Raw genomic sequence first — 12,649 nt, 5'->3', positions numbered from 1 at the left:
GAATTGTCAATGCGTAATTGCGTTATTAGATCAAGATTAACTTAAAAAAAAAAAAAAAAGTTTTTTTACACTAAAATATTAGAAATAAACAAATGATTAACGGTTTAGATAGAAAAGGAAATCAAAAACGCGTCTTTTAAACTCTAATTAATTACATGTTAGATGAAAAAAACGTGGCATTTTATCATTTTTATTTGGAATTAAAAATTATTATCAGCCGTTGAAAATTGGGATTGTGTGGAGTTTTATTTGTTTGTTTATTTTAAAAAAACTGTTTTTTTTAAAAAAAAGATTATTACAATTTATATCTTTAGTAAATGATTTGCACTAAAATTTGCCCGAAATTATGGTCATCATTTTAAGGCATTAACATATATGTATTTTAGCGTGCACTATATATGGAGTAATTATTTGGATAATTGTAAGATAAATAAGATGAAATGATTCCAATTATGTCTCTTAAAAGTTAAAAATGAAAAAATTGTATCATTATCTCATTTTGGTTTACAATAATACAAGATTTGTTTTTCATTATTATACTCCGAAATTGAGAGTCTATCAAATATATTACACATATATATTTGTTGTATTTATGAATACTTTATCTGTGCAATATTTTAAAATAAAGTCTTCAACTTTACAAAAGTATTTATTATACTGAAATGCAAACATTTAAAGAAATCTTTATTTACTTTGAAAAATATCTGAAAGTATTTAACTATAAAAATTAATTCATATTGAATAAAAAAAGTCAAATGTACTAATGTAAAAAAAAAATAATATAATAATTTTTAAAAATTCAGAAAAATATATTTTACTATAATTATATAACATCAGATATCTAAAATTAATATATTTATATATTTTGCTAACAGTATTGGGAAGTTTATCCAAAACTGTCAATTTTAGAATTTTAGAGATTTTGAACAGCCTTTAATATTATATCCAAAACATATCCAAAATATGACCAAAATTTTATCAAATCCTGAAAAAAAATCCATCTGAACTCAATATTGTCAATTTTTATTATATAATTTATATAATTTATAGAAAAGTTTATATAACAAAAAATATATATATATATACAAAAAGACTTTACTTTCTTTATTTCCACTAAACTGTAGTATTTTATTAACTCCTCCTTTAATATTTAAAATAAACAATAAAAAAATGTTTATAATTAACATATATTATTAGTAAATTATTAACAAAGTGATTAAAAAAAATCATAAAGTCAAAGATTATTAATAATTTCCAAAAATTTTTTTTAAAATACAAAATTCCAATTTAATTTTATTATTCTAAAAACCTCATATAATTTATAGAAAAAGTTCATATAATAGAAATAACAAAAAATATATATAAAAAGTTTTTATTATTATAACTATATATTATTACATAATAGTATATTATAAAAAAATAAAGAACTGTTTAAAAAAAATTTAAATTACTAATAATTTTTATATTTTTTTTCAAATATGATATTATTAAATTATTAGTAGTAACAATTAATTATTGTTACTAATTAAAATTAAAATAGATAAATAAGTTAAAAAAATTATATATAGTATTAAATTAAATTTAATAATACTAAGTTATATTAATTATATTTAAAAATTATAAAGTATTTATATTAGAGATTTATTTAGCTAAAAACCATCCAAAATTCTTATTAATAATTTTTAATTTAATATAAATCAAAAATAATGATTTTTAATTATTTTTTCTGCATTAAAGTTTTTTTTGATAAAAATCCAAGACGTTATTTGTATGACTATGTTATGAGTTTATAATATTATTGTTTTTTAACCTTTTAACTTCTTTCAATTGGTTGAATGATTACCGATAAACCAGATGATAGCAAATTTCATAATTCCATTCAGATATTTTCAGTTTTTATAATTTTGTGATTTGTGGTTTTATAATAATATAAAAATAACAATGATATATCTTAAATAACCTATTAATCTAAAACTAATTTTAATAAAGTAGAGAAAAAATATTGCAGTTTTAATATTATGTTTAATAAAAATCTGCCATATTACAAGTTATAAATTATAAATTTAGAAATCTGAATTAATATAACTATAATTATTTTTAAAGATATAATGTAATTTGTTACATTACTATAATAGATATATTATATTTTAATAAAATGTATTATTTAATATATATAAATTTATATAACTTTTTATTAAAAGTTTATTTTTACTATAATATTAAATTCTGGTTTCAAATTTAAGTTTAAAGTTTACAAAAAAATGAAGTTAAAAAATATTAGTAAATATTTTTATATAAAAAAATTCCAGTCCACTTCCTTTTAAAAACACTTATTCATCTTAAATTCCAAATTTTGATTTAAAATCTATAAAAAGAGAAGTTAAAAATTATTAGTAAATATTCTTATATAAAAAATTTTTTAAATTAATTTGAAAATATTTAAATTATAGATTAATTTAAATAGATTCAAATTAACTTAAACTTTTTTTCAGATTTCAAATTAATCTAACCTAATTTAAAAAAAATTCAGATCAGATTTATCAATTAATTTGACCTAATTTTTTTTTTTTTAAAAAAAAATTATCTTCAAATTTACTTTATTTAAATTTTACTAAACCTGATCTAATTAAAATTCTATATATTATTAATTTTATCTTAATATATTTTTTTCTTTTATTTTCAATCTACCATCTATAACTTAAAATTTTATTTTAAAATTTGAAAAATTTTATGCTAAAACTATAATTTACTTTTAGGATTTTAGTATCAAAGTCAAAATATTAAAAAAACATTTTTAAAACTAACTTTTGAAAATTCAGTATTTAAATTTAATTATATATAATTAATTACTTTAAAATAAAAAAATTTACTAATAATTTATTTACTATGAGTAGTTTAAATAAGGTTATAGGTAAAACTTTTAGATTTAGTAAATATATAATATTATTGTAAAAATTTTAAAACAAAATTCTACTATTCTTTCTAACATTATATTATATAGTTAAACTTAGGGGAGTGACATTTATTACATAATATTTTAGGGAGTGGAAGGGTATTTGAAAGTTATATAACATATAAGTGTAATGTAAGATTTTTCATATTACATGGGGGTGGGTGGGTATAAGCTTATAGTAAATGAATATTACGTAATAAATATCACTGCCCTTATCATATGGGCTGATTTGTCCACCTTTAATTAAAATTTTTATTATACAAAATACTATATAATATACAGTAAATTGGGGGGGTGAATATTAAAAAATTTTATTTAATGTTATTATACTATAATTTGGTAAATATTTCTTTTAAGGGCAATCTTAACGCTAATCGGTGGTGAAATTCACCACATTGGTGAATTTTACTATATCGGTAAATTTTCATCATATTTTTAATTTATCGCAATTTTAGTGATACAAAATTTTATAATAAAGGCAATTTTATTAATTAAACGTATATATTTGAAATTTTATTATACTAAATGATGAAACTACGTTTAAATTTATAAAACCCTACATTCGCCATATTTTTTTGCGTATTTACACGATACCTATAAAATTACCGCTACTGCTGCTTCTAATAATTATACCAACATATATACATTAATCAACATCGATTTGGACATTTTTTTTGATAATGACCAGCCTTCCCACATGATAAACACTTGCGTTGTTGCCTTGATGTTTCGTTAATATTCTGTACATTATTATTAATTTCACTTGTAATTTCACGCATCACTCTTTTATTATTTGATATCTCTATAGCGATTTTGATTTTTTTTTTACATGGAGCTCCTCAAATCTTAGTAACATGAGGATCCGTAACTTCATCAATCAAACATTGTTATAAGGGAACAATTTCATTATTATCTTGATTGTTCTCATTATTTCTTACACCACCATTACGATTTTTTTTAGATGAAATAAAATCTTTCAACAATTGAACTAACTCATTATCACTTTTAGTTTCTAAAGCAACATTAATTGCTGTTTTAGCAGTTGAGAATGCTACTCCAAATCGGTTTCTCTGAGGAACTATTTGCTGAACATTTTCTTTATAACCAGATTGTTGAATGTGTCTTAATCCTTGAAGAGTAAAATTCACTTCATGAGGTAATGTTGTATTATTGGTAGGCGGTTCTATTGCTGTAAAAACTGGCAATTTTTCAAGAGCTTCGTCTAATTTTATCAAAATTTCATCTTTATATAATCTGATGAGTATGATGCTGATATGGAATTTTGCCATATTTGAATAAAGCATGACTCTCCAGAAATGCTGACATACTATCTCTTTTGTGATTGTCTCTACACAAGTACATAGATGCGTCCTATCATCAAAAAGAACTACAAGATTGTCTTTATGGGAAAGACCACCTACTCGACAAATTTTTCATGTTTCAACAATCTTTAATGTGTTCATATCAATTAATAAAGCTTTTAATGTCGTCTGTGGTTCATCAACCACATCTTCTATAAAATTATCTTCTATAGTGTTATTAGAACATAAATCCTATAATAAATGAAATAAACTATCAGTAAATGCTGCATTTAATACATTATATCAAATATACTAACACATACCTCAGATAAATAAGATGTTAATTGTCCCTCATAGGTAAATGCTTGTGAAATTTGAAACTGCTACATTGATAATATAAGTGATGGTAAAAACTCAACAATAACCCTATCAATGCTTGAAAAAAATTGAGAAGAAAGGTGTGGAAACCCAATTGTCGTATATAATGACTTGATATCCGTTAATTTGCAATATTTAATTTCTTCTTCATGCCTTTTGTCAATAGCTTCCTCAATATCACAAAGGGAACTAGCATTGTTAAGAGATTTTTTAATAATGCTATTGAACGACTCCACACTCTGTGTATTCTGTATTCCAGCATTAAATTGGAATGATGCAAATACTTTTGTCCAACTAATTCTATTAGCGTATAATGCTCTAGTCATATAACGCTCACACTCAGGAAATTTTTTTATCATTGATTCCCAACGCTGCTCAAAAATTTCCACACTTAATGCATTTCTGCATGAATAAAAAAACTTTAATAAAATCATTAAAGTTTTGTATTTTAGTTTTGAGGTGCTTGATTATATTCTGACGAATATGAAAAAGGGAATAGAAATGAGGTGTTGATGGAAAAACATGTGCAGCAGCATTAATTAATCCTGGCTCAGAATCCGTCCAAAAAGCCTTTGGCGCAATATTGTTAGTTACTTTCATAAGGCATTGTAAAATCCAGGTGTATGTAGACGCTAATTCATCTTCTACAAGGGCGTTTGCAACATTTCTAAATTTTCCATAGTTATCTTTAATCATAAAGACACTTAAATACATGTTATATTTATTTGTCTTACATGTATTATCGTTTAACACTACATCAGAAAATCGCAAATACAGTTCTTGTTAAATAATCGTTTTTCACTTTCAGAATGTTGAATAAAAATCTTCCAACGTGGATCTTGAGATATTTTCTCAAAAAGAATATCAAGTAATGAAGTAGTATCTAGCTTTTCATTATTATCCTGACGTAGTTTATAAATTGCATTATAAACGTCTTGCTTGTAAAATACGTGTTTTGGATACTTTTTTTTGAGTATTTCTAACTGTGTAATAGGCGCTACTTTACAATCCATAAAGAACTTTAAATCTTGTATCATTTCTTCACTAAAACGCCGATATCTGGCAATAACATGAGATACTTGAGCAGGATTTATTTCGTGATTGTGTACATCTTTTAAAATAGTACATTTCACATGTTGTGCTGATTTTGAAAATGTGAAATTGCAATACCATTCACAGTTGGTCTTTATAGTACCACATAATCGGTGTAACGTATGATCAACTACCTTTCGAGCTTCATAACAACCACTTGATGTAACATTTATATGACTTACACCAGATGGTAAAGTCATTCGGATCTTTGTCTTTATCACTGCAGCAAATTTGATAACCAAATCCTCGTTCTAAACAATAATTATGTATAAATGCATCAACTGATGACCAATCATCAAAATAATCACCCACAGTGAGATTATATTGATAATTATTAGAAGAATTTATATTAGAAGTTAACTCAAAAAAATTGTTATCAAGAAGTTGTTCAGGATTTGGTGAAATATTAATGTTGGTAAAATTGTCATTAGAAAGTGGTTCAGAATTTAGTGCTAAAATATTAACTTCTCTGGGATTTGGTGAAATATTAATATGATCAGTAAAATCAACATTAAAAGATGTTTCAAAATATGACAAAAGATCCGTATCTGAAAAATTTTCATTAAAAGGTTTGGATAGGTTCACATTATTATTAAAAAATTTGGAAAGAGCATGGATATTCATTTTATTATTATAACTATTAGAACAAAGTAAATCTAGTTCCATATTGTCTTCTTGAAATGTTAAAATTGGGTGCAAATCAAAGATATCCATTGCTAATAAAAGAAAGATTTTTCTTTAAAGAAAGAGCACGAAAAAACAAAAAAAGAAAAATGGCGTTTTTGATTTTACTAGGGTAAATTACACTAAATCACGTGTTATGTAATCAGGTGAATTTCACCAAATGATGAATATCACCATAAAATATTTAATTACGAAATTTTAAATTTTAAATGCAATATGAAAATCATGGTAAAACATACCATATGGTGAAATTCACCACTTGGTGAATTTTACCGACGGTTATTTTCAAATTAATCCTTTATTTTAAATTATATAATTGCAGCTATAATTTTTTTTTATTTTTATAACAATTCAGTTTAATCTATTTTTTTAATAATTTTAAACTTTTTAATTAATTTAATTTATAATTTATATAAGAATCAAAAACTAATTATAAAGCATTTAATTATAATATACTATATATATTATAGTTTTTTAAACTTTCTAAATTACTAGATAAATATAATGTTCTGCACAAATCAATTCATGATATAGTGTGACCTTAATTATTCTTAAAAAATAAAAACGTATTTTGTGAATAACTTTTGATTTAATAGTTTGATTTTAATGATCTTTTTTATTTTGATCAGAATAACAAGAGCTATCGATTAAAAAAAAAATCATTGAAATTGGATCATTAAATCCTAAGATAATTATTTTTGAAAGTCAAATTAAGTTTAAATCAAATTGAATTTTAGAGGAAAAATTTGATTCATATGGATTGCAGAATATTAAATAAATATATATTTATTAAAAAATATAAAATTAATAAAATATAAAAATATAAAAAAAAATATTTTTTACTCAGATAATTTCTTATGTTTCTTTTAAATTTAATATATAAAAATAATATTATACTAATTATTTGCCATTCATTTTTAAAAAAAGAATAATAATTTTTAATGAAAATTTTTTTTTAAAAAAATAAAATTTAATATAATTTTTAAAATTATAATTTATAAGTAATTTAACCTGTTTTACAAATCTATTTAATATTTTAATAAAAAAGGTTATAAATATTAAATACTATTTTTATTAATATTTTTGATAATTTATGATTTAAGAATTAAAAAATATTAATCTTACTTTAGGTAAGAAATAAATTCACTCTATTATTTTAATATTTTTTAAAAGTATAAAAAAAATATTCTATATAAGATAAAAATAGTAAAATATATAAATTTTATTTTTTTATTTTTAATTTTCTAGATTTTACTAATTAAATTTTTCAATTAAATAACAAAAAGATTTCTTGTAAAACTAAAAAAGTTTTTTAATTTTAAAATTTTTTTATGTATTAGATTTCTGGAAAATTTTACTAATATTAATAAAATTTATTAGTTTTAGTTTTATTTCTATTATTTTAAATTTTTCTGAATTTCTTTTGAAATTTTTTAATTTCTTAGAAATTTTTTATAGTATTTTCTTTATATATAAATATTTAATATATATAATAATACTTAATTATTATAATAATAAAAAAGTGGTATAATGTGATCTACTAAATAAAGATATCAGAACTATATATTAAAATAATGCATTTTATATGTTGCCTATCTGATTAGTTATTATGACCACCTAAAAGTGCATATGTAAGATTCTATAGAGAAATAACAAATGGTTTATAAATTAATAATATTAGTATAGTTTATAATTTTTTACCTTTGTATAATTGCTAATATTATACTAATAAATTTGTAAATGTACTGCAATTATCAAAAAAAAAAAAAGTAGTATAAAGTAAAATTAGTGACTAATTCAATATGATTAATCTTAAAAATAACTAATTTAAAATTTGCTAATGATTGTTTAATTAATTTATTTTCTTTCTCATCTTTAACTATAATTATGAGTTTTTAATATAATTTTCATGTTCAAGAAAAAAGCCAGGAATAGAATAAGTTAAAATTTTATTATATCTGTAATATTATTATTTATTATACAGTAAATAATTAAAAATAAAATTATTTAATTTTAAAATTTTAAACTTCTTTTTGTATTATTATTTATTTTAAAAATTTTAAAATATAATTAATTATTAAAAGTAAAAGGGTATTTTTTTCTTTTTTTTAGAAAATTACATTATTTTAGTTATTTTAAAATAATTAGTAAATGTTTTTATATTAATCTTTAATTGATACTATTTTTTAACTTTTTAATAAGCTTTTTTAGTATAAAAAACTTGTTTTTTTTATTTTTATTAAATGATTATTTATTATTATTTAGTCAAATTAAAAAAATAAAGTCTATTTTTAGAATTTTTTTTTTGCATATTAATTAAAATTAATTAAACCAAAATTTCAAATAAAAAATTTCAAATTTTTAGATTATAAATGAAAAAATATAATTTGTATAAATTATTAATAAAATATAATAGACAAATATACAATATATTTTAAATAATAAATAAAATATAACTTATTTGAAAATTTTAATATAATTTTCTTTATTTTGGTTTAATAATATACTGCATTTTTATCATACCTTTTAATATTTATTAATAGAATTAAAAATGAATCTTTAATACTTTTTTACTTTTTCACAAATAATAATTTTTAAGCCAATTAATCTAATTAATTTTGCACCATTTATATTAATAATACTTAATAATATACTTTATTATAAATTTTATTTATTTCTTTAATTATTTTTTTCATGTTTTTTATATAAATCTAACAATTTTTTCATAATTTCATTATAAATTTTTGTATACCAATACTTTTACCAATTATAATTATAATAATATTAGATTTAAATCCTATCATATCAACTTATAAGAACAATTAATGATATTACATGTTATATTAAAAGCTTTTAAACAGATTCAAAGCCAGTATTAGTTAATACAGCTATTCATATTTTTCCAATAATACTTTGCTTCTATTATTTCTATTATTTTTTTATTTATGGATACATTAAATATAAAATTATTTGGAGTAGTATAAGTTAAAATATTATTAATATATTAAAATTATATACCATTTATATTGAATGTTATGATTTAAAATACTTAAAGTATTGAATCATTTTTATCATAAGTTTCAAATATTTCAAATAATCATATATTTTTCCTAAAAAAAATTTTCTAATTCAGTAAAATTCCTAAAAATTAGGAATTTTTTTTAGGAAAAATACATGATTATATTTAGAATTGTGTAGAATTCCTAAAAATTGGGATTTTTTTTTAGGAAAAATACATGATTATATATTTCAATCAATTTAGATAAAAGAAATACTACCTTAGTTATTAAAATTAAATGGCAGTAGGGCACTATGGTAAATACCTTACTCATATAAACTTTATATATAGAATTTAAATAAACTACACAAATAAATAAAGTAATATTCTTAAACATCTAAACATCTTTATTTAAAAATAATTATAAAAAGGATAATTTTTTAACTTTTCTGAAGTGTAATGTTATATTCAAATTTAGTAAAGTTCATATTAGCATTATACCTGTCAAATAATATAAGGATAATATTCTAATTACTGTAATTTGAATTTTAAAATCTCTAATTTTTACGGCAATAAAAGACTACTAATACTTTAAATTCATTTCAAATTACTTTGTTTAAGGATCTAATTATAATAAAGTTTTATTTAACAAAATATTCCCCAATAAAGTAAACATTTCTACAGCGAATTCATTAATTTGCAATATCATTCATTATTGTCAATGTTCCAATATTACGAGTTGACAACCTTTCGAAAGTTTCTTTCATGAAAACACGGTGATGTTGAATACACTGATTTTAGTGAAATGTTTTTTTATTTCTCTTACTTCGATCGTAACGATATTTTCCTATGTCCATGATTTATTCCTTCATAGTAATCTTAACTGTCATTCATTGGCTCGGAAAAAAGAGGTGTTAATTAAACTTCAATTCCGCGTAACCATAGGAATACACCCGCGTTCAACCCTTTGTTTATGATTATATAATTTACCGAGTTTTTTTTTTATTTGTTACACCACTTAATTAAAAGACAAATTTGATAATTTAAACTTATTTTATTAAACTGTTACCGTCTCAGCCTATTATTTCAATTACCGAAACCCGCGGAAAAATTTTTTGTGGCAAGAGTTTATTAACATTTACACTACATAAATCTTTTCTCTCGCGTATTTTATGTATACAGTAACTCGTAATTAATAAAATTTATTCTAAATCTATGTAAATTACTATAATTTATATTTGTATTCAATTATTATTACAATATTTTATATTAAGTGTAAAAATTTAACCTCATTTATCCATGGTCAGCTGTTATTTTTGGAGGGTTTTTTACCATCTAATGGACACTAGAAAAAAGTGAAAAATTTTAGTATATAAATGATTATATATATATATTCTTTTTTTTTAAAAAAAAAAAATAAAAGATTTAATAATTACAAATGGAAGACAAGTAAAACAACCGTCAAGTCCTATACATAAAGTTTGCTATTATCAAGTAAGACAATTACATATTAATAAAAGGTAAAATTAATTATAAAAAAGTATTGAAAATAAATTATAATAATAAAACGTTACCGATTTCCCACAATCTGGAGGAACATTACAATTTTCATTATTTGTTTCATTACTTCCTACAAGTCCGCTGGATCCAATACCCAAATTGTTCAGAGTTAATTTTATTGATACACCAATACTTGAACATGAAAGAATTAATAAAATAATAAAAATTTTGCAAAACCAAAATTTCCAAGTTGGTTTTCCATCATTAACTAAAGGCATATCCCACACTTGTTCTAGACTAGTAAGTTGCGTTAAACTTCTCTCAACTGAAGGAATAGAATGATCAACTTGACCTTGAATTTTATCATCATTTTTTTCATTTTGTTGTGGTGTAATCGGCGAAGGATTCGGTATCGGATTTGGAGACGGATTATGTAGGTTTATTGGTGGATTTGGAGAAAATCTATCGTTAGGATTTAACGTTGTTATTCCTGGCGATGGTGTCACCATTTGATTATATGACGGGGGTTGAATTTTCGATTGCGGGGGTATTTGGTTATTTGGAAAATTTGACGATGGTATTTGATTATATGACGGTGATGGATAATATTTATTTTGTGATGGTTGTGATGGCCTCATTTGCATTTGATTATATGATAGTGGTGGAGAATATTTAGAGAATTCTCCTTTATTTTGTCTTTCATTATTACTTGATGAAGGAAAATTTGACGATGGTTTCAGTTGATTATACGACGGTGGTGGAGGAAATTTAGAGAATTCTCCTTTATTTTGTAATGGTTGGGATGGTCTTTCATTAATCATTTTATTTGTCGGAGGAAAATTTGGTGATGGCATTAAATGATTATATGGTGTTGATGGGGAAATATTTCCGTTAATCGGATAATTTGATGATGGAGGAAATTCATTATAAGGCCTATTCGATGATGGAGGATATTCTTTATAAGGTTTATTTGAGGATGGAGGAAATTGATGATTTTGCATCATATTCATTTGTGATGATTTGTGAATATTATGTTGATCTTGTAACGATGGAGGAGGATAAATTGAGGGTTGATTACCAGGAGAGAGATGAGAAACATAATTATAGACACCATTATTGTTGTTATTGTTTTTATTATTACGTAACTGACTTTCTTGAAACAATTGATGTTCTTTAGATAGATTTGGCCTTTCATACGAATATTGTTGCTGTTGTTGATATCTATTGTCATTTCTTCGACCACTATTCATTCCTCCAGGTGCATAATAATTTGAACCTTCCATCGTGATTGAATTTTTATTATTTTGCGTTTACTCTTTATATGTGTATATATTTTTATATAAATGAATGCAATAAATATAAATAACGCGGAATTTTCTTTAAAAGAAAAAAAAAATTATAAATTTCAATCATATTTATAACCTTTTGTTGTTTATATTAATTAAAAAAAAAAGAAAAAAAGAATAAAATAAAAGAAAATTCTAACAACATGATTCATTTCGCGTAACAAATACATGAGTAACAACATTAAAGTCAGTTTTAAGAATTTAACGTAAGATTGAATAAGCACACTAGATTACTTGTGTAAAATGTTAATTTTTTTTTAGAAGACAAAGAATTTTATCAATCTAGGTTATTAATTTAATTTTTGTTACACCATTGTTAACCACTTATGTTGATCATTTTTCTAAAGATTCACCATATTTGTATAAAAATTATATTATTTATACTAATTGAAAAGAA

At 21.6% G+C, this 12,649-nt stretch overlaps 3 protein-coding genes across 3 annotated transcripts; all 3 read right to left on the bottom strand.

Moving 5' to 3' along the window:
* Positions 1 to 3,840: 3,840 nt before the first annotated feature.
* On the bottom strand, positions 3,841 to 4,242 carry OCT59_021778 (uncharacterized protein; the record flags this gene model as incomplete). The annotated part of the gene is made up of 1 exon (XM_066146734.1): positions 3,841 to 4,242. One exon carries the CDS (start codon positions 4,240 to 4,242, stop codon positions 3,841 to 3,843), a length of 402 nt encoding a protein of 133 aa, XP_066005842.1.
* Positions 4,243 to 5,384: 1,142 nt separating this feature from the next.
* On the bottom strand, positions 5,385 to 6,438 carry OCT59_021777 (uncharacterized protein; the record flags this gene model as incomplete). Its single annotated transcript, XM_066146733.1, has 2 exons — positions 5,385 to 5,975; positions 6,037 to 6,438. The coding sequence occupies 2 exons, from the start codon at positions 6,436 to 6,438 to the stop codon at positions 5,385 to 5,387; spliced, it is 993 nt and encodes a 330-aa protein (XP_066005841.1).
* A 4,271-nt stretch (positions 6,439 to 10,709) lies between these two features.
* Positions 10,710 to 12,189, bottom strand: OCT59_021776 (uncharacterized protein; the record flags this gene model as incomplete). Its single annotated transcript, XM_025326022.1, has 3 exons — positions 10,710 to 10,751; positions 10,843 to 10,890; positions 10,981 to 12,189. The coding sequence occupies 3 exons, from the start codon at positions 12,187 to 12,189 to the stop codon at positions 10,710 to 10,712; spliced, it is 1,299 nt and encodes a 432-aa protein (XP_025178305.1).
* Between the last annotated feature and the right edge of the window lie 460 nt (positions 12,190 to 12,649).

This window comes from Rhizophagus irregularis, chromosome 30 (assembly GCF_026210795.1).
Source record: "Rhizophagus irregularis chromosome 30, complete sequence".
Classification (NCBI taxonomy): Eukaryota; Fungi; Glomeromycota; class Glomeromycetes; order Glomerales; family Glomeraceae; genus Rhizophagus; species Rhizophagus irregularis.
This window is presented reverse-complemented; position numbering and strand designations above follow the sequence as displayed.